This window comes from Pistacia vera, unplaced genomic scaffold, assembly GCF_008641045.1.
Source record: "Pistacia vera cultivar Batoury unplaced genomic scaffold, PisVer_v2 Contig289, whole genome shotgun sequence".
Taxonomy (NCBI): Eukaryota; Viridiplantae; Streptophyta; class Magnoliopsida; order Sapindales; family Anacardiaceae; genus Pistacia; species Pistacia vera.
Window position 1 is genome coordinate 153,941 of NW_022196100.1, and position 22,080 is coordinate 176,020.

At 33.1% G+C, this 22,080-nt stretch overlaps 3 protein-coding genes across 10 annotated transcripts; 1 reads left to right on the forward strand and 2 right to left on the reverse strand.

Annotated features, from left to right (window-relative positions):
• Positions 1-469: 469 nt before the first annotated feature.
• On the reverse strand, positions 470-10,391 carry LOC116134485 (protein GRIP). 8 transcript variants are annotated; one of them, XR_004128746.1, is made up of 23 exons: positions 10,230-10,391; positions 9,401-9,895; positions 9,029-9,144; positions 7,983-8,152; positions 7,291-7,384; positions 6,617-6,703; positions 6,422-6,502; positions 6,026-6,151; positions 5,003-5,111; positions 4,842-4,921; positions 4,459-4,587; positions 4,259-4,359; positions 3,930-4,063; positions 3,737-3,834; positions 3,532-3,651; positions 3,384-3,417; positions 3,235-3,293; positions 2,902-2,973; positions 2,783-2,830; positions 2,155-2,260; positions 2,000-2,058; positions 913-1,132; positions 470-830 (listed from the first exon to the last, which is right to left on the reverse strand). XR_004128746.1 is itself a non-coding variant. In XM_031420181.1 (23 exons), exons 2-23 carry the CDS (start codon positions 9,870-9,872, stop codon positions 1,022-1,024), a joined length of 2,376 nt encoding a protein of 791 aa, XP_031276041.1. In that variant the 5' UTR covers positions 9,873-9,895; positions 10,230-10,390; the 3' UTR covers positions 472-1,021. The 8 variants fall into 8 exon arrangements, 6 of the variants coding, with proteins under 6 accessions (XP_031276040.1, XP_031276039.1, XP_031276038.1 ...); XR_004128745.1 differs by having other exon boundaries at positions 470-845; XM_031420181.1 differs by having other exon boundaries at positions 472-1,132; positions 9,401-9,615; positions 9,646-9,895; positions 10,230-10,390.
• Positions 10,392-11,461: 1,070 nt separating this feature from the next.
• Positions 11,462-15,353, reverse strand: LOC116134482 (serine acetyltransferase 2-like). The gene is made up of 10 exons (XM_031420172.1): positions 14,796-15,353; positions 14,241-14,438; positions 14,100-14,159; positions 13,725-13,820; positions 13,619-13,643; positions 13,324-13,418; positions 12,554-12,720; positions 12,386-12,462; positions 11,826-11,885; positions 11,462-11,729 (listed from the first exon to the last, which is right to left on the reverse strand). The coding sequence occupies exons 1-10, from the start codon at positions 15,057-15,059 to the stop codon at positions 11,695-11,697; spliced, it is 1,077 nt and encodes a 358-aa protein (XP_031276032.1). The 5' UTR covers positions 15,060-15,353; the 3' UTR covers positions 11,462-11,694.
• Positions 15,354-17,728: 2,375 nt separating this feature from the next.
• Positions 17,729-20,640, forward strand: LOC116134500 (isocitrate dehydrogenase [NAD] regulatory subunit 1, mitochondrial-like). The gene is made up of 3 exons (XM_031420196.1): positions 17,729-18,391; positions 19,422-19,661; positions 20,527-20,640. The coding sequence occupies exons 1-3, from the start codon at positions 17,870-17,872 to the stop codon at positions 20,638-20,640; spliced, it is 876 nt and encodes a 291-aa protein (XP_031276056.1). The 5' UTR covers positions 17,729-17,869.
• The last annotated feature ends 1,440 nt before the right edge of the window (positions 20,641-22,080 follow it).

Consider the following 22,080-nt stretch of genomic DNA (forward strand, 5'->3'; position numbering starts at 1 on the left):
ACACCAACTTCAACTTGCAGAACCTCTTCATTTTGAAAATGATATATCACTTGTATTTCTCTCAGTAAATCTCTAAAATTGAATGCATCACGTGAAGAAATATATTATACTCCAGGCATATAATTTATTTATTTATTTTTTTTTTTTAAAAAGGGCCAGCTATCTTAGGATTTAGGGGATCCGAATATAAGATATGCCTTAGTTATCCATCTCAAAATTCGTCTTACTACTAGACCTATCGGTGCTCATCTAGGCATATAATATAGACATGAACATGATCGATTCCTACTTTACAAAGACAGAATTTTGTCAAATAATTCTGTTATATCGTTTGCCTTAAGCAGAGGATTAATATAGAATATATCTGCATCAAGAAAGAATCATTCTTGCAGGGAACCAACTCATAAAAAAATTGCATTCAAAGAATCACAAAGTGAGGTTTGATGATTAAGTAAGGGGGGCCAAAGTGTAAATATATTAAGCTTAAAGGATAAAATTTAATTATAATGAAATTAAAAAAAATTATATAACCTAGGTAGCCATGGCTACCCTGGCCATAAAGCTGGTCACACACCGGTTGACTCCATGTTTAACACCAGATTGAGACTTGGTGGATTTTTGTTTCTGAATAAATTTGATTTTTGCATAAAGTTCTTTGAACATAATTTCTTTCATACTCTACAGAGACTTGTGAAAAAGAAAAAGAAAAGATAAAACAATAGCCTGTCCAGCTTCAAGATTTTTTCCAGATAGTGTAGCATAGCTGAATGCGGCCGGAATCTTCATACTCTCCTGCTATTCGTTGTATATCACTATCACTCGTAACTATTCTGTGTTTATATTATCTGAAGAATTTAGTGAGGTAATGTTCAATTGTTACAAAAAAATACAAGATTTACTGTGACGACAGACCTCTGATTTTGAATCTGCAGCCAGGCAGCCAACAATTTTTGCAGCTGGTTGGCGTTTGACGATGATTCTCATGCAATAAAAGAACTCCCATTTGCTCATCATTTAGCTACTATGAAAATGAGAATCTTGAGAAAAGTGAGACACCAGATCCTGAAGCATCACTTGCCGGAGTGGGAGGAACATCTGTGGAGGTGCGGTAGGCTTGTTGACACTTCTGCATCTGCATTCGCATAAACGATGTAGCAATAAGCACACAGCTAATTTGCCAAGACAAGAGTTGATGTCAGAGAAACACCTTAGGGGAACGTTTGATACTAAGAACTTCCCCTGAAAAGAAGTGGGCCAGATAGGAATATACTACATCCGATGTCACTCTACTTTGTGCATATCAAGTTGACAATTAACCATGAATTTGGAGTTGTAAGTGTGTCTCAGAAGATTATGAAATTTAAATATTCCATCACAATGATATAGCATTGCAACCGTTATTATTATTATTTTTTTTTATAGCAACAAGAAGAACGGTATTACAACTAATAGAGCATACAAAAGAGGGCAAGCTAACCACAGAAAGGTGTAGCTTCCGTAGACCTGAAACAGGTCATTCAATCAGCATAGAATCACAATGATATAGCATTGAAACTTTTTCACATGGCATTGGCACAAAATATGCCACATCAGTGTAAGATTTTGGATCAGTAAGTTATTGTGAGAGTGGCTGACCCCTGATGTATCATACTAGCAATAACATCAGAAAGGGTGGTGATAAATGGACCATCTAATTCCCCCCATCTGATTTCCACAATCTCATAAGCTTCTGATTTTCCATATTTGCCATCCCAAAGAAACATAGTTAATATATGTTAGATTAATAGTAATGGCCATCTAGGCAGTCTCATGCATTGCTTAGGTATCTGTTGTTCGCTTTCTTTTCAGGATGATTCCTAGGGCATATCTAGGCAGTCTCATGCATTGCTTAGGTATCTGTTGTTTGCTTTCTTTTCAGGATGATTCCTAGGGCATCAGCTTAGTATAAAATAAATACAGATCATAAAATGGATTTTCAAGTAAAAGTTGAGGATCTGACCTCTTCAGGACTGAATTGAAGAAGCATTGCTATTACAGGTAGCAGGGCCTCCACTTCTCCTGCGAAGTAGAAATTTATCAGAAATTAAAACTCTAGATAGGAGAAATTAACAGAAGTTCTACTAATGTGATCGTTAGTCACTCCAGGAAAGGTACCCGTTTCAAGAAGCTTTACGACAACATTTTTCAGATATGTCATATCAACCCCTTCTCGCTTCTGCTTTCTTTCCATGTTGCGAAGCTCTTCCTTCAACATTGCTTCCTGCATTATGATAGATCAAAATTAGTGCCAACAGGTAACAGCAAATGACAACCAATAATTCACAAAGCAGACACCCCCAACTCTATATTTGTAAATTAGAGTATGGTTCACTCCTTAATTAGATCGTGAACATAAAAATAAAAAGAAACAAGATACTAAATTGGAAGAAACGTGAGTAATTGCAAGACCAAAGACAAAATACAATATATTGATACCTGTTGTACTCATGTTCTACCTTGAATATTATCTTACTTCAGATAAAGGCATGTTTAACTCCAGCAGGACAAAACACCAAAACTGAAGTGACTACAAGTTCACTTTATATAGATGTCCATTCAACAAGGTCTTTTGCGGAATATGGGCAAAAAGTCTCATGCAACTTTCTATTAATTTTGTCCTCAATTGGGATTATCTCAAACTTTTCTTCAAGGCAGTAATGTCTTCTACAATTCTTCTTATATTAAATGCTAGTCCCTGTGTTCTACATGCATCTACAGCTGACTCAATTTCCAGTATTAATACCTGTTGGCTATGGAGACGATTTTCATGTTCAAGCTCCTCAATTTCCTCCTGAAGTGGAAGCAAACATCAGAAACTGAACTGTAAAAGAGTAAGAGAGGAGCAGATTGGGATTGACATACTTGAAGTGCTAAAATGTGCCGCTGGGACTGTGCTAGTTCTTCCTCTCTCTGAGCTTGTTGCCTAGCCAAAAGCTGATGTGACACAAAAAATACACAAGAAAGTCTTAGGGAAAGAATATATACGCAAAATAAACAAACCGCTGATGTGCAATACATGAATCCTATGTACACAAGCCTAAAAGTACAGTACCTAAAAACCTCAAATTGGATTATAATACTCGGTATAAATTACCATCCACTGATATTTAGATTAGTAGTGCTATGATCATCTCACAAATATACTCGGTGAAATAAATGTTTGACAAGATTTCACTGGAGAGACTATGATTATACCAGAATCTGCTGCTCTGCTACCGAGGTGTCAGAATTCAGAGCATCCTGTTTTCGTGAAGCTGATCATAACAGTTTGAAAGGACATATTAGAAACCAGACAGCCACTCTATATAAATCAATTTGTAAAATGGTAGTGAAAAACCCCATACCTGCGTTGTAATTATCATTGTGATTGGCCTGGTACTATTTATCACATTGTCAGCCCACAATTACAGAAGTGGAAGACTACTTTATTAACATATTAAATATCAAGCCAATTTTTACAAATAAATGAAATGAAAAAGGGAAGAAAAATACTGTTGGTTTCGACTCCAGAGATCTTTGAAGATTCTTATTCTCGTCCAGAAGTCTAGAAATTTCATTGTCTCTTTCCTCGAGCATTCTATCAGCCAGATCACGGAATGAATCATGTTCTCCCTACAAGTTATGAATCCAATTAAGAGAAAAAAAAAATGATGTTTAACATTATACAAGCCAATAAAACAACCAAATGCAAAGATACCTTCAGTCGTTTATACTGAAGTTTAAGCTCTTCTAATTCCTTTTGTACATCTTGCCCAGAGGATGCTTCATTTTGAGATTTCAATAACTCACATCTGACTGTAAAATCATAATTGCAAGTTTTAACTGTATTTTATAATACAATCAATATGAAGTTTTACAAAACATTATCGGACTAAGCATTGATTTGTTACCTTGCCATGATTCTTCCACATTTTGAAGGGTTCTCCCCCATGTTTCTTTCTCTAATAGGTGTTGAGCATTAAGAGAATCAAGCTTTATCTCCAAGTTCTTTATCTGCTGCTTGGCATTGTCTAGGACTGCATCTCTGAGATAAATGTTGAAAATGAGAATTCTTAAGAATATGCATTTGAAAAATCTGAGTTACGGCTTTTCATGCATAGTGCAATCCTCAGACACAAGAACATTTATGCAGATGCAGTACTACTTTTTCTCAAACTCCTACAGGACAAAAGTTCATAAGCACAATGTTTCCTTCACAAAAAGACAAGATAAACACTACCTTTCTGCAAGCTCTTTATCATGATTAGCCAAAGCATCTTGAAGTTCTTGAAGTGCCTTATCCCTTTCTTCAGATACCAGTGACACTTCTTTTTCAGCCTCCTGCATGACCAATACCCCAAATAAATAATCATAATATACTAATATTACAATTAGATGTTTTTCTTAACAATATAAGAGATAAGAACCAGGCTATCATACTTTCAGTGCTTCCTCAAGAGCTTTGAGCTGTTCAGAGTCATTAGCAGCAGCTAGTTCTGCATCTTTTTTCTGGAGCAGTGCATGAGCACGAATCTTGTAAGAAGAAAATTCACTTTCAACGCGGCTGATCTGCAAGGTATAAATTAGAGAAGGAAAATAAGAGTGCAGACCATACATAAGGAAACATTTAAAAATTCAGAACTTCACATTTAAGAGAAATGATGTACCACAACAAGGGGCCGAGGGATTTAATGACAAGATGCAGTCTATATGTTCTAACCCATTAATTAAACTCCTTACTCACTGAAATTTTTAAAAATGAAATATAGTTTATCAAGCAACGAAAGATACTTATCTAAACAATTCTACAGACATTTTTATACCTCCTCTTTGAGAGCCATAAGTTCAGCATCTCTACTACTCAGCGTCTGGGTTTGCACAGACATTTCAGATTCCAGCTGACCTGCCCAAAAAGAATGCATAAGTGTTCATCCCAGCATGTCAATGTCAGCAGGTAAATGTTTTATGAGAAATGCATGCATACTTCTCATCTTAGCTGCTTCAATTTCAGCTCGTATGCAGTTACTCTCAGCAACTTCAAGTTTCTTTTTCAGTGCCTGGGAGGCAGCTTCCCAGCTCTCCTTTTCCTTCTCCTGTATTCACAACATGGATCATACAACAAGAATTAAAAATAATACACAGTTCAACTTGCTAAATAAATAAGTAATGAGTATAAGATGTTATCAATCAATCAAACTATCCCAACATCAAATGTGAAAATTATAAGGATTTCACATACAATTTACACAATTTGATGCTTCAACTTCTAAAGAACATACTGAAGAGCAAAAAACTGCTCATTTTGCTTAACCTAAGAACGAGGTTTACACTGTCTTAGGCAAGATAAGAAGGGCCTATATGTCAAATCCTAGGTGTATTAATTTCGGTGATCACTTATTTAAGTAAAATTTATAGGTTTCCGGTGAAAACAATTTAAAGTGGATAATATTGTGGTCAATATAATTGATAAGAACTAACAAGCATATTTTTAATGAAATATTCCAAATAAGATAAAACAAAAGTAAGCAAAGAATTGGAGAACGGTAATCAAGACTTCAAAAGGGAATAACGGCAAACATTGATTTTTGTGATGACACAGACGATATCCTCTAGGTCAATAAAATTCACCAAAGTTTATAAATGTGAATCAGCATATGAGAGACTTAACACCTTGACACATAGGGGTTAAGCACCTCATATGCAATTAAACATTTATGAAAAGATCCACAGAATCAAAGCCCTGTATGTAAATGAAGAAGAAAAGAAGGTATCTTTTTATTCTTTTTTGTGCATGCTAAAGTTTGATTCATAGTGGTTCAACTTTAGGTGATGACACAAATGGCATTCCCCTGAAACCCATAAAACTTCACCAAGCTTTATAAAGTTAACTCAATGTTTAGGTGCTTAATAACCCAAAACATACTGGTTAAGCATAGAATAAGCAATTAAAACATTTACAACCAAAAAAAAATTACATCATAAAGCTTGCTAGAACTTTGATTCATACATGCTCATGTTTCAGATGGGCAATCTCTCCTTTAACAGTTTCCACAGCAGCTCTAAGCCTTGCTGCTTTACCCGTAGAAGCTGCTTCCATCTCAGCAATCTTAGACTCTTTCTCTGCAACTAGTACCTGAGAAAATATTAGAGCTTAGAGTAATCCGATTACGATAATCCAGTAACATGCACCTGCAGAATGATTCAGGTGGTAAAACATGCCTAGAAAGTAAAGAAATGAAAGGGAACCAACCGTAGTTCAGCCCTTTTTGCATTCTTTCTCAGGAATAACATATCAATGCTACATAAATTGCATTACTATTTCCGTTTTTACAGGTGTGATAGCTATGTAAGTCATTCAACCACTTTTCTCTTTTAATTTCAAAATCTTATAATATTCTCTCACCTGCAAAGAAGAAATTGTTTCGGTTGCTTTGTTTCTATCGGATAAAGCATCAGCAAGTTGGGCTTCCAAACTTTCTAAATTCTATGATGAAAACAAGAAACAAGCATCATTAGATAAGTAACAGGAAGGAGAGAAACATGAATAAAATTAACATCTAAGAAAGGAAACATTTGATGCATTAAAATGTGAATTTACCTTTTGATGTTTAGCAGAGAGCTCAGCTATTGAAGCTTGCCTTTTCTCTTCTGCAGCTTGTATCGAGGCTCTCATGTCTTCCAACATCTAAAAAATGAACAAGCTATCATACTTAAATTCTTGATTTAAACTGTGCAGACATAAAAATATCAGAGAAATTAAGCAGAGGAACAAAATAATGCATTAAAAAAATCAGCTCCTGAAGTTGGACAAGATAGGCACTGTCCATGGATTGTAGCTTTTAAATGCACGTGGAAAATCAACCCTGGATAGTTGACTATGATTCAAATAACACCTAGCAGCTTGAAACCGAATCCAAAGGGAATTGCGCCTTTGGTGATCAAATATATAAAATAAACTAAGAAAGTCTGCAATAGCAGGGTGATATGAAGCAGTTGCAGTTGCAAAATAAAATTAATGGGGCAAAATTTTGTTACACAGAATAAATCCTTAAATTTTTTCTTTCTTCTAAAGGAATAGGAAACAAGGAATACATCTGACTAGGCACAAACAGTGAAGAAAATTGATAGGTTCATTTGTATGCATAAACACACAAAAAAATGTAGGGGACATCATAACAGAAAATTGAAGTGTCAACTCTACTTCAGAAATTGTAACATTTACAACAAGAAAGTAAACCTAGTCTCTTCAAAAATAGAGGCGACCATAATTACCTGCTCTTTCTCCAGAAGTGACTGTTGCAATGCCTCAAGAGCATTTTCTTTAGGTTGCAATGAACGGCGCAACTCCTCAATGTTGTCTCGGAGTCTGGATGTCAATGGAAAATTAGAAATACAAAGGAAACAAAGTCAAAAATAAAAAGTATTCCGCAAGGAAATCCCAGTTCAAAAACAAAATTTTGATATTGTTTCACCAAACCATGGTAGCATGCTAAGTGAAACATGTTCATGTTGGAAAAATGAATAAATTTTCTAATTATTAAACAACTAAAGATTATTCACACCATTACACCTATCCAGAGAGCTTGAAAAATAAATACTTTGTACAAGTCAAGAAAAAGGAACAATATATCAGAAGAATTTCTGATCCTACAGAGATAGACTAGACCATATACTCGAGTCATGAAAGTTTTAACTCCACCTACTTATGAAATTGGATAAACACAGAAACACACAGATTCTTCACAAGGCAGAAATTGTAAAAAAGTTAATAGGGATTTCAAAAACTTACGCTTGACGCAAAATAAGCATAAATAAAATCATTCACACAAATTTCCTTTTACCAGAAATTATACATATGGCTTCTTGCATATCACATATACGTATGCAAAGATTCACACTCAGGCATAAAGTTTCTCAAATCATGTAAAACATTGATCTTAATAAGCAATTGATTAGAGAATTACTTATTATTTGTACTCCTCAATTGTTGCCTCTCCGCATCCATTGCTTTCAATGCATCATTTGCTTGTTGCCTAGTGCGCTCCAACTCTTGCTGCAATGCTGAGTGTTGGGATGATGTTCGGTCAGCTGTTTCTGTCACATCACGAAGTCGGGCCTCAAGATCATCCTTTTCCTGAAATGAAGATCTCCAAAGACCAATTTAACTTAGTTTCTACAGGAAAGGTATTCATTCTATTAATTTTATTCAACACACAATTGTAACAACATAAGTAAAAAGTAAATAAATAAAAGAAATTAAAACTCCAAATGAGAACATCCAAGCATCATATATCCTCTTTTCTTTTAATTATTAGTTCATCATTTTCACTTGACAAAGAGAAGAGTAAATAGCCTTAGCTTATAAATTTAGGCATAATTACATGTAATAAGCATGACAAAGATTATAAGCAAATAATTATAAAGAGACCATTAAGAAAATTGGAGCCACAACAAAAACCCCCTTCTCCCTAAAAGAAACAACATATGAACTGTTCTTCACCAGAGCAAATAGACTTAATTTTTCTTTTTTTAAACCTACATATGTGATATGCCAAAAATTAGACACTGAACTCCTTGATAATTATAGAAGGGCAAAGTCAACAAACAATGATTGCATTCATAAACTTAGAAGACAAGCAAACTGGTTATGCACCAAAAATGATACCACTTCAACAGGGAAACTGAATAGCTAAATGCACAGACTCACAAAGGAAAGAAAGGATAAAGAAGATACAGTGTTTATTGGCCGCTCAAGAGCAAGCACAATTATTATAAACTTCCCTCTGAGCTGATCTCAGCCTAATATAAAATAAACCACAACCCTTCATAAACATGCAGATATCTCAAATAAGGAATTGAAAACCAGATGACTGAGAAAATTTCATGATTGCTAAAAATGTGAGCAACACATCAATTTGATCTCAAGCAGAGCAGGATATAGCATATAGCAGATGCAGCAGTCTCATAAAGCAACAAACCAAAGGGAAAAGGATCCAGCTACAGAATTCACCTTTTGAACCTCTTGAATACGTTGTTTTGCTCGTTTATGGAGCCTGCTAAATTTGGAATCAAGTTCAGTGTACTTCTCCTCACGCTCTTTAATTTCATGATCCAACTTCTGTTGAGCTACGAATTGAAACAAATTATATATATTCAGGTTAAAAGAGAAACAAACAACACTTCAAGAACTATATAGCTTATTGTTAGAACATTATAAAGTGGTAAACATAAAATTAGTGGTAAAAGCAAACAAGTATGCCACCATAATCTCTATATATCAAGAAAGCCGAAATTGGAATGTGAAGCCAAATGTTATATACACATCTGCTTCATCACTAATTGACAAACACCAATTCATAGGCATAAACATATAGTATCTGACCTTCAGCAAGCTTGGTAGAGAATTCTTGCGCTTTTGCATCTGCCTCTGAATATGCTACTCGCAGATGCTCCAAAGCCTTCTCTGCAGCACCACGAGTTTCTTTCTCTTCATGGAGTTCTTTACTCAAAGAGTTAATTCTTTCATGCAGCTCTTTTACATCTACAGATTCCCTACTTTCCTGCACACTTCCTTCTCTTTGCTGGCACAACCCATCATCCTCTGATCTAAGAGTTTTCAACCCCTCAAACTGAGATTTCAAGATTTCATTCTGAAATTTCAGTTCCAAGACTATTTCCAAAAGCTGATCATGATCAACATTCAAATAATCGTTTCTGTCATCATGCGTCCCATTTTCCTTCACAAGACTCCCATTGCTTCCACCATTGGCATCAGACAACTGTTTCTCAGTCTTTAGAGAATCTTCCATGCCACTTTCAGATATTACACTAACATTCTGTCCCTCTTCTGACATTATCACATCAACCTACTACTGAACTACAATTAGCCATTTCCAAAGTATCAACATTATTGAAATTCATGAAAAAAATAAATAATAAAAACTCTAATCACTAGTAACTACTACAATACTAATAACACACTAATCAATTAAACAAACGAAATCAAATTTGTTGCAAGTGTACACATATTCAAGCCAGATTTTGCAATTCTCACAGTTCTAATTATAGAATTAAACACGAATTGATAATTAACAAAAAAAATTCAAATAAATAAATTCGAATGGATCTCCTTCAAACCTTAGAATAACATCAGATCCAAGTAATCCAAATTATTTTAAAATTAAATACTAAATTACACAAAATGCGCGTACCTTAATACTGTCTCTATGAACAAAGAGCAAGGAAATCGTTTCTCAATTAGAAGATCTGAATTGTCAAATTTTGAGTTAAAGAGAAGGTGAGATCACCGGAAATGATAGGATCTCAAGCTACCCATGCAAGAAACGCAAGAGCCAGAACAGAGAAACGCTGTCGTTCCTGTGGAGTCCACGTTGCTTCTGTTCTGTTCTGCTTATTTGGGCCAACTTCTTGTGGACTTCAATTTTCTTTTTAAGTTTTAAGTCCAACACAAGTGTTTATTAAGAGTAATAACATTATTTTTTTTTCTAAATATTTTTATTTATTTTTAAAGTAATTAATTTTTTTTCTTTATCTCATTGATTTATTACGAGAAAAAATACTTTAATTATTTAATTGGATGCCCTTATTTAATTTATAATAGCTTGGCTTCTTACTTAGTTTTAACTAAACATAATTTTGATTTATTCAATTAAATCAAGGAAAATTATCTAATAACAATTATGAATTAGAGACAAAAATTGTATTTCACAAAACAATTAAGTATCATACATACACTTTGATTTTCATTTTTTTTCCCATAGAATAAAAAAGTGAATGATATTTTCCCACCCATAGTTTTCCGTAATTGCATTTTCCCACCCATCGTTAGATTCAGACGATAGTTTTAACAGTGAAAGGGCATTATTGTCAATTCATACAATATATATTATAGGGTTAATTTTATTTACACCCCTAAATTACAAACACATAATATTACCTTCACCAACTTTGAAAATTAATCATTTAAACCCGAATCTTCAATTTCTATTTTTATAATTAGAATGGAAGTTTCACTTTTAAAGTATGTGTGTTTGAAAAAATTTAAAATTTTATATATTACTTTTTTTAATTATAATAATATCTATCAATTAAATATTTATAAAACAACAAACATATTTAATTAAAATTGTATATCTTTTATTAAATTATATAAAAATATAATTTCCCAGAAAAAGGAAAAAAACTGAAAAATCGTAAAAATTAAGAAAAATACGAATATAATAAATTATGAAACTTGAAAAAAAATATATATTATCAACATCGACACCAGAAATTGACCAAATGTTCTATGCAAGTGGGGGCACTTAGAAAGCTTTGTAAGATAGCTTGGTTTTCTGGCAGCATATAAAGATGTTTAATAAATGTTATTTCTAACTAAAACCACAACAGTAAATTTAATCTATTTACAAGCGAGTATTGAACATTGGGCAACAAATACTTGAGTCAAAATTTGTTGAACATTGCCAAAAAATGTCTCGAAACATCGACGAAAGGAACTATAGATATCAGATGATCTGTATAAACTACAGTAACATTATTTCTTCAATGGTCCTATCATGTATCATGCTGCTGCATGTCATACATCTACTGACTAATAAAGCTAACTGCATCAGCAACGGAGATCTATGCCTTCGCCTTTGCACTGTTGCACATCGCTCACTTGCCTTCCTTATTTTCGGTATCCGAAGGCCCTAAAAATGTTGCAAACAGGTTTAATCATGATTAGCAATATGAAAATTTCCTTCATTACTCTATACTATAAACTCAGAGTATCAATCGACACTTACCGGTGGACCTTGCCTTTCTAAAAGCGACAGCCACACGTTTGAAAAATATTTTGGTGGCATCTGCAAATTCATCGTATCAAGAATCACAGTTAGATAAATGAGACAGGGATCAAAATGACAATGAAGCCAGAAATTGCCAACATAAGATCAATAGTAGAAAGCTGAAGATAATTACAATATGAAATTTTCAGAGAACATAACATATTTTCAAGAACACTATCCATGCAGTTCAATAACAGATATCTTCAGCAACATTCGACTTATTTTTCTAATAGATTTCACACATATAACATCAATATAACTGTGAGTTCCAAATATGGCTCTGCAGATGAATAAAGAACCACCATTAATCAAACACAGTTTTTGCACCAGGTGACCATCAATTCAGATCAATGTAACCGTTCGTTACCCAGAATGTTTAATCAGAGCTCTTCCAGAAGACCAGCAAGCAATTACAGCAGTTGCCATGAGATCAGTATAGTAGCATATCTTTGACATATATAAAATTTTGCAGGGAGAGAATAATTTCTATAACATTAGTGCTCATTGACATGACTTACCATGATTCATTGTCAGAGATGGGTCTTGCTCATCTACTATGTATCCTAACACCTTTGCTGGTGTTCCTGCCACCATGCTTAAGAACGACAAAGAAAGATTTATGAACATTATATTATTATGATAACTAATATCCTAATTACAGCAATTTAAAAAATAAATTTTTGCACCTATGCGGAGGAACTTCCTTCAAAACAAGGGAGCCAGCAGCTATCATTGCCCCTTCACCTACTTTTATATTCCCAAGTATATTCACACAGGCTCCAATCAGTGCACCTTCACCTACTTTTGGATGGCGATCACCGATTTCTTTCCCAGTCCCACCTAGAGTCACACCCTGCAGAACATTTGTAATGATAATAATGCAATTGCGATAATTCAGGAAGCTTCATGCTAAACAGAAGTAAAAGACAGTTCACAATTGAAGAAAAAGACTGCAACGTATAAGAAAAGAGGAACATCAATAAGAAATTATAGAACTAAAAAGTGAAACTACTTTTCCAGGAAATTCCATAACAAGAACACTAAATAAAGTTAACAAAGCCTTTAATCATAAGAACTCGGGAAAAACTAATCATTCTTCACCCTCTGTATTATGTAAAGATATATTTATTCCCTAGTACAAAATGGTATCTTGCCACCAGCCACTTATGTGTAATACCAAACAAGTAAATTTATAACTTTATGAAAGGAATAATTTTCAGTTTGATTGTATGGTTTGTAATAAACTCCACTATCTAAATGCACAAAGAAGTCACTAATCCAAATCATTCTGGAAGTAAAAGTTAACCGGTTTCTTATAGCCATTATATCTTCATTTATACAAGAACTCGCAATAAAATGATTAAAAAGAAAAAATATAGTTAAGTACTGTCGAAACCAGGCAATATTGCAATACAGAAATATAATGGGAAAAGACAGATAAAATAAAGTGGCTTACATGCATCAAAGAAACTCGGTTTCCTATAACAGAGGTTTCACCAATAACAACACCAGTGCCGTGATCCAATAATATCCCATCTCCAATACTTGCAGCTGTAAAAAATCAAAATTATTTATTTAAAAGACATAGCAACTACAGTTGTATTTCTTTTAGCTGCTCTATATGACATTTTTCAAAATGGTAAATCCCCCTTTACATGTGCAAAATGCCACTTTTGTTCTTTTGCTAACCTCAACAATGAGATGTTTATAAGCTGTGAAAAGTATAAAACACAAAAAGAAAATGAACATACCTGGATGTATGTCAATTCCAAATACCTGAGATACAAGGAATCGATATTACAAGGAGAAAATTAGAAGGCAAAAACCAGAACAAGGGACGTCCAAGTAAAAGATTACCTCACTGATACGGCTTTGCAATGCAAATGCTAACACTTTACGTCCTTGCTTCCACAATGAATGTGCTACTCGATATGATTGTAGAGCATGGTAACCCTGCAAAAATGAAAGAACTGATGACCTTATGGGTGCATTTCTGAATATTGTTTTCACTGCATATTGTAAGAAAAGGAAAAAAATTGGCGAAGACAAATAAATCTCTTTTTCTTTTTCATTGAATGTGAGGCATAATTGTTTTAACGAAGTATGACATGATCATACCCAATCAAATGAATTGAAAAAAAAGGCACAACATCACTCATATATAATGCCACAAAAGTAGTTTCGAAAAGTTGAGCCCAAAACACATTCCCTTCACAAATGCAAACACATTACCTTGAGATACAAAAGAGCTGAGTTATATGACAAACAAGCAGGATCTCTGTCTTTAAATGCCTGTGGAAGAGGATGAGTGGTAACATTAAAACCCATACAATACGATGTCAAGCAGTGGATTCTATAAATTAGAGTTAGTACCTGCACATCTAACCGAATGGAACATTGAATATCTTTATCATGCATCATTACATTAGAAAATATATCCATAAGTTGAGTCGCCAAGAGTGTGGGATTTTGGAGTCGGTTGGCAAGAACAAACCCCAAAGCTTGCTCTAAACAAGTATGTGACAAAATACTAGCATACAAGAAGCTACTTAAAATCGGCTCCTTCTCTGCCTGCAATATGCATTGTGGCAGTTTATTAGCACCTATTAAATCCAAAAACATTCCAAACTCCCATTAACAACATATTAAAATGCCCATAATTCATCACTTGAAAAGAGAATTTTTGGAGCAAACAAATAGCAATGTTTAAATTATTCTCTTTGTTTATCCTCCACAACAGCAAGAAAGAAACAAACAAAATTCCACATTTGATTTAACATACCAATGATTGAAAAAACTGTTGTAACTTTCATGCATGCTAGACAATTACTAAGAAATCAAATAGAGAAATCATCATTAAACTTGTAAACTCTAAGTAACAAAAGACAAAAGCAGTAAAATAATAAAGAGATAACAACAAAGTGGGACCTCCAACTTGGCTTCTTGTCGAACAGCGTCCCAAATCGGGTCAGCACGGGAATAGGGGAAGGACAAAAGCGGGTCAAAGTCGGAGCTGAGAAACCCCATTGCGTAAACGGGAAAGACCTTCTCGAAAGGGAATTGAACAAAGAGAGTATTGGGTTGCTTGGGTTGCTCTGCATCTTCTTGTTTTTGTTCCTCTTCAGTGATAGAGAGACGTCTAGAGAGCATATTGGAGAGTGAACCCCGGGGCTCATCTCTCAAACAAGCCATGAAAGAAAGAATAAGAAGAAGAAAGAAAGTGTTTGTTTGATTGAGAGGGAGATAAAGAAGAGAGAGACAGAGAAGAAGAAGAAGAAGTGAGAGGTGTCTTCATTAATATAAAGACAGACAGAGAGAGAGAGAGAGATAAATAATGGATGTGGTCCTTAGTGAGTGTATTTATAGACGCTCTTATTCCCTTTCTTCCATCGTTCTTCTTCTTCTTCTTCGTCGATAAACAAAAAAGTTGATACTGATGATAATGAAACTCGTCTTCGAACAGGAGTCGAAGACAGTTTATGAATGCCTCACATCACATGTGGCTCCAGTGGGTCTATTCACTTTGAGCGGTTCTGATTCCGCCCTTTCTCTCTCTCCTTATTTTTTTTATTTTTTTTTTTCACTTTCTTTGGATAATATTTTGCAGCTAAAAAAATAATTAATTACTTCCAAATTTTTTACTCTTATATTTAATGGAACACTGACAAAATGTAGTAATTTGTTATTTAAAATACCTAAAGGGGGTAACTTGTTATTTTTAGAGCTTTAAAGGAAATTAAACTAACTCTTGTTGAGAATATTTTTAAAGAATTAATACAGCATTATGTTTGTGATATTAATTTCTTAACCTAGTTTAGCTAATTTTGGATATGTAGCCAAATCAAGATTACTTTATAAATATGGAAAGGAATCAACAATATCCTGCCATTTAAAGAAAATTAATAAATTTATTACCATTTAAAAATATATAAGTGGATCCAGGCCTACAAATAATAATAGCTATATCCATTATTTATATAAATGTAAAAAAAAAATTGACAGAAAAACAGTAAGTGCAATTTGCCAACATGCTGCAACCATTAACCAATATTTACAGAAGGTTCATTTTTAGAAAATTAAAACAGAAACAATTAAAGTAGTAAATGAACAAAAAACAGTTTCATAAGTAAAGATTAGTTTTATTAAATTAATAATATTTTTTTTTTTTAACATATGCTTTTTAAGATATATAAATATTAAGTATAAAGTTGAAGAGCATTTGTTTTATTATGTAAAAAGAGTGAAGACAGATCCAATTGAATATGGCCAATTAAACGGCCAGAGACATTCTCACTTATTTTATAAAATTTCTTCATCGAATCATTTGTTCCTAAAATCATGCACCCAATTTTTTTGTTTTTTCGCTTTTTTGTTAATGTATATGTTGTTTCCTTTTCAGTTGTTGTCTGCCAACAAATCTCACGTGCAAATATATACGACAAACTCGATCTTATCACAATACACGATTCAATAAAGTTAATGATTAGATAATTTTATTTAATTATTATTTTTATTAGTAATTGAGAAGAATCAAATTTAGAATTTATTGAATAATAAATTAAAGAGTCTGTATTCGATCACGTACACAACTGGGGCGGTTAAAATTATAGTTAAAAAACAGTAAATTGTATTATCACAATATTTATTTTCAAGGTTTATTATATTAAAAAATTGTATTAATACATTAATAAAAATATATATAATTTTTTAAGAAAAATATATAAATGGAATAGTATTTTGAAGTCAATGATTTGGCTACTCAAAAGTCAAAACTGTTTAGAGCCATCATTGACTTGCTACCCAATCAAAAATTTACACGTGTATGATTTCTGTTCCGGGGCCGCGTTGACGGCTAAAGAACGCAGACATATAATATTAGAATAAAGGATAATTTCACTTACATCAGATCATTTTAAGATCCCTATAATTTTAAAAATTATCACAAGAATCCGCAATGTTTGAGGCTAGAATTTAAAGTACAAATTCAACCTTGAAATTCAATAACTTGCCAATTATACCCTTAATGAAATAATAAATATTATATTACTAATGTTAAAAAGCAATGTTATACTTACAACTGAATTGTACAACCAAGTCATACAAAAAAACAAAAAATAAAAGATAAAATAGTTATTTTATATAAATTTTGTGTAATTTTTATCTATTTGTATCAGTTATAGGCAAAATATTATTGAATGTTAAAAAAAATTCAAGTTTTCTTACTTAAACCCAATAAATTGATAGGTCATATTTTGAAGATATAATATGACATGAATACCATATAATATGAACCAATTAATTTAGGGGTTTGGGCATATATAAACAACTCAATAATTATAATTTTTAAAATGTGTTGGTTTTATTTAAAGTACAAATCTAGTCTTAAAATTCAAGGATTTATCAATTATACCCTTAATAAAATAATAAATGTTATATTATTAATATATAACGTGAGACTCAATAGTCTAATATTTAATATTATAGTTTGACAGTTAATTAAAACATGTTAGATTATATTAGACTTGATAGTCTAGGTTAAATCATATGATTTTATAGCAAATTTGCTTTCATTTTCTTTAACGGGTTTGCTTTTTTGTCAACTTCAATACCAGTTGTAAGTGATTATTAGCTAAATATAATTTTGATTATGTCTGCTTTACTTGAATTCAATAGTAATTCACGATTGTAGTATGTTTAATTTAACAATTAAATCAGGTTATTTGGTAATGATTTTAAAAATTATGGGGACTATAGCTATTCATGCAGAACCAAGGGAGGTATATAAAATTTTTTCTAGAATAAAATCGAAACGCCGCGTTTCAGTTCCACTAGTCAAAACCCTTTCCATGATGCCGACCGCACTCAATCACCACTCACACAATTATTCGTTCTTTTCTCTTCTACCAGCTCTTTCATGGCTGCCGCTCTGATCGCGTAAACGCACAACGCAAGCGCCTCTCACTTTTCATATTCGTCAATCCAAAACCTTGTAACCCGACCCGATGGCTCGGTGTTCCTTACCGGCCCTCAAAGAACTCCTTAAGAAATCCACAAACCAATGTTCCGGATCGCTCATCTCGACTCGATCCGTAACCTACATGCCGCGACCCGGCGACGGCGCTCCACGCCCGGTAACTCTAGTTCCAGGAGACGGGATCGGTCCACTGGTAACCGGCGCCGTCGAGCAAGTAATGGAAGCGATGCACGCGCCGGTGTACTTTGAAAAGTATGAAGTGCACGGGGACATGAAGAAAGTTCCGGAAGAAGTGATGGATTCGATTAAGAAGAACAAGGTTTGTTTGAAGGGAGGTTTGGCAACGCCCATGGGCGGTGGTGTGAGTTCGTTGAACGTGCAGTTAAGAAAGGAGTTGGATTTGTACGCGTCCTTGGTTAATTGTTTTAATTTGCCGGGATTGCCTACGCGCCATGAGAACGTGGATATTGTCGTAATTAGAGAGAATACTGAGGGTGAGTACGCCGGTCTCGAACACGAGGTGGTTCCTGGAGTTGTTGAAAGCCTTAAGGTATATATTGTTAAGCTCTGTTTATTTCATTGTCTGTTTATCAAATTAGGTGATTGGTTCAGAAATTTAGGTTATTGAAATGATTATGTTTACAATATTGCTATTAGCTGAATGTTACTAGTGTTGCGTGTACTGTCATTGATATTGCATTTCGAAAAAACTTGGCGGGACCGGCGTATGAAGTCATTCATTCGTATGCCAGTTCGGAAAATATATCGCTTATGCTTTATATTTTCTTTACATAATTAAGAGAAAGTCTTACATGGAACTGAGGCAACAAGATACAAGTGTATTGGTCTAGATATTATTTTTATTGAAATAGTTATGTTTACTATATTGCTTTTAGCTGAATGTTAGTAATATTACCTTTCGAAAAAACTTTAGGTGGTACTGGCATATCAAGTCACTCATATGTCCCTTTAGAAACAGTCTACCACATTTGCTTTATATTTTCTTGTTCCTCTATAACATAATCGAAAGTTTTAGATGGGACGGATGCAACACGTTGTTAGGTGTTAGTTTCTAAAATCACACATCGTGGTAGTGGTTATTGATGAAAGGAAATTAATATATTTAAGTGAATGTGACATGTTTTCATTAAATGGACATATGAATGATGTGATATGCTTGTTCCATGTATAAGTTTTTTCCTTTTAGTAGATGAGTGTACGAATTTTGGATAATGTGGCATGCTTGTCCCATTTAAGGATTTCTCATTTCGTATCATTAAGATGATGGTGGTTACCAAAATGGTTAACATTAGTTTGGTTTGCCTGTTTTGAACAAACATAAATAATGGGACCTGTGGAAGTACTTTTGGTATTGTTAGAAGTGCCTTAAATAGAATATGACCTGTGTCGTGTGATATCTTCAAGTAAATTTTTAGAAAGTAGAGTTTTTAGCAAAAAATTGTTGGTTGGTAAATGTAAACATTGTTCTTTGGTTTATTTACTGCCAATTCCTTGATTTCTCTTGTTAGTGGTGCATAGACCGTGATTTTGTTTGTATCTCATACTACCCTTTTTGCTAGGTGATAACAAAGTTTTGTTCGGAGCGTATTGCAAAGTACGCTTTTGAGTATGCATACCTGAACAACAGAAAGAAGGTGACTGCCGTGCATAAAGCAAACATTATGAAGCTTGCTGATGGTCTATTCTTGGAATCTTGTCGAGAAGTTGCCACAAAATATCCTGGGATCAAGTACAACGAAGTTATTGTGGACAATTGCTGCATGCAGCTTGTATCCAAGCCTGAGCAATTTGATGTCATGGTATGCAGTTACATTCAAATGATACTATAAATGGAACATTTTTGTTTGTTTTGATGGGTAATAATGCCAATGGTGATATCAGCTTGCGTGGCTAGTTTCTGCCCAACATTTATTTGAATTCTAAGATATACTGCAAATTTGGTTTTGCTTTCTGTTTGTCATTTATAAATTTCATGTCTTTTTTAATCTATTTTTTGGTGATGAGACCAAGTTGCTTGAATTATTAGATCAATAGTGTTTCATTTTTAACTAACTCGTAATAATTAACAATTTATAAGTATGTTGAAGTATACATCCATGTAAGAGAAACCAACCAAGAAATAGGTATTGGTGAAAATGAGTAAGAGAGATACTTCATATTGGTGGGATTGGATATTGAATTATGATTCGACGCTCTAGTACTTCAAAAAATGTGGGTTGTAGTATTTCTTTGGCAGAGCATTTGAAGAAAGAATCTTCTATGAAGTGTGATTTATTGATAGCTGTAAAAATTAGATATTCTCAACATCAGAACCTTAAGAGTGGAGGGTTAGTCTTGTTATCTTAGGACACCTTATATCCATTTCTGAACTGTGAATAATGGATCACTATTTTGCTAAGACCGTAGAAGATTAGAAATGAATAATATATGTTTGTCATTGTGAATTCAGCTTGTCATTAACTTGGGCTGAAATGTGTTCAAAATGGTGGCTCTTTTGATAATTATTGTGCGAAAATAATTACCATACCTGGAGTCTTGTTGTTGTTGTTGTTTGATTGTGGTCTCTTGCAACTTTAGTGACTGCTTTCTGTCTTGACTTTCTCCATTACCTCCTATTTCAATGGTCAATTCTACAGCTGATGCATTGGATCTCCAAATTTTCAGGTGACTCCCAATCTTTATGGCAACCTAGTCGCAAATACAGCAGCTGGTATTGCTGGTGGTACAGGAGTCATGCCAGGAGGTAAGAGTGGTAACCGGCGCCGTCGAGCAGAATGAAGCGATGCACGCGCGGTGTACTTTGAAAGTATGAAGTGCCCGGGGACATGAGAAAGTTCCGGGATGCAGCTAAAAAAATAATTAATTACTTCCAAAATTTTTACTCTTATATTTAATGGAACACTGACAAAATGCAGTAATTTGTTATTTAAAATACCTAAAGGGGGTAACTTGTTATTTTTAGAGCTTTAAAGGAAATTAAACTAACTCTTGTTGAGAATATTTTTAAAGAATTAATACAATATTATGTTTGTGATATTAATTTCTTAACCTAGTTTAGCTAATTTTGGATATGTAGCCAGATCAAGATTACTTTATAAATATGGAAAGGAATCAACAATATCCTGTCATTTAAAGAAAATTAATAAATTTATTACCATTTAAAAAAATATAAGTGGATCCAGGCCTACAAATAATAATATCTATATCCATTATTTATATAAATGTAAAAAAAAAAATTGACAGAAAAACAGTTAGTGCAATTTGCCAACATGCTGCAACCATTAACCAATATTTACAGAAGGTTCATTTTTAGAATATTTAAACAGAAATAATTAAAGTAGTAAATGAACAAAAACAGTTTCATAAGTAAAGATTAGTTTTATTAAATTGATAATAATAATATTTTTTTTAACATATGCTTTTTAAGATATATAAATATTAAGTATAAAGTTGAAGAGCATTTGTTTTATTATGTAAAAAGAGTGAAGACAGATCCAATTGAATATGGCCAATTAAACGGCCAGGGACATTCTCACTTATTTTATAAAATTTCTTCATCGAATCATTTGTTCCTAAAATCATGCACCCATTTTTTTTTGTTTTTTTGCTTTTTTGTTAATGTATAAATTGTTTTCCTTTTCAGTTGTTGTCTGCCAACAAATCTCATGTGCAAATATATACGACAAACTCGATCTTATCACAATACACACAGTTGAATAAAGTTAACAATTAGATAACTTTATTTAACTATTATTTTTATTAGTAATTAAAAAAATCAAATTTAAAATTTATTGAATAATAAATCAAAGAATCTATATTGGACAGTTAAAATTATAGTTAAAAAAAATTAAATTGTATTACCACGATATTTATTTTCAAGGTTTATTATATTAAAAAATTGTATTAATACATTAATAAAAAAAATATTTTTTAAAAAAAAAAATTTAAAAATTTGAAATGGAATAGTAGTTTGAAGTCAATGATTACTCAAAACTGTTTAGAGCTATCATTGACTTTTCTACCCAATAAAAATTTACACGTGTCTGATTACTGTTCCGGCGCCGCGTTGACGGCTAAAGAACGCAGACATATAATTACATCATAACTTTTAAGATCCCTATAATTTTAAAAATGATCCAGGAATCCGCAATGTTTGAGGCTGGAATTTAAAGTACAAATTCAACCTTAAAATTCAATAACTTGCGAATTATACAAATA

Excerpts from the sequence above, each read along its gene's own strand:
- LOC116134482 (XM_031420172.1), bottom strand. The coding sequence starts at position 15,059 with ATGGCTTGTTTGAGAGATGAGCCCCGGGGTTCACTCTCCAATATGCTC. Across the intron at positions 14,439-14,795 it reads GACAAGAAGCCAAGTTGGAG|GCAGAGAAGGAGCCGATTTT; the intron begins GTCCCACTTTGT and ends TGCATATTGCAG. Across the intron at positions 13,419-13,618 it reads TGGAATTGACATACATCCAG|CTGCAAGTATTGGAGATGGG; the intron begins GTATGTTCATTT and ends GATTTTTTACAG.
- LOC116134485 (XM_031420180.1), bottom strand. The coding sequence starts at position 9,872 with ATGTCAGAAGAGGGACAGAATGTTAGTGTAATATCTGAAAGTGGCATG. Across the intron at positions 6,503-6,616 it reads TCTCTGCTAAACATCAAAAG|AATTTAGAAAGTTTGGAAGC; the intron begins GTAAATTCACAT and ends TTTTCATCATAG. Across the intron at positions 4,588-4,841 it reads TTATGGCTCTCAAAGAGGAG|ATCAGCCGCGTTGAAAGTGA; the intron begins GTATAAAAATGT and ends TATACCTTGCAG.
- LOC116134500 (XM_031420196.1), top strand. The coding sequence starts at position 17,870 with ATGGCTCGGTGTTCCTTACCGGCCCTCAAAGAACTCCTTAAGAAATCC. Across the intron at positions 18,392-19,421 it reads GAGTTGTTGAAAGCCTTAAG|GTGATAACAAAGTTTTGTTC; the intron begins GTATATATTGTT and ends CCTTTTTGCTAG. Across the intron at positions 19,662-20,526 it reads CTGAGCAATTTGATGTCATG|GTGACTCCCAATCTTTATGG; the intron begins GTATGCAGTTAC and ends CCAAATTTTCAG.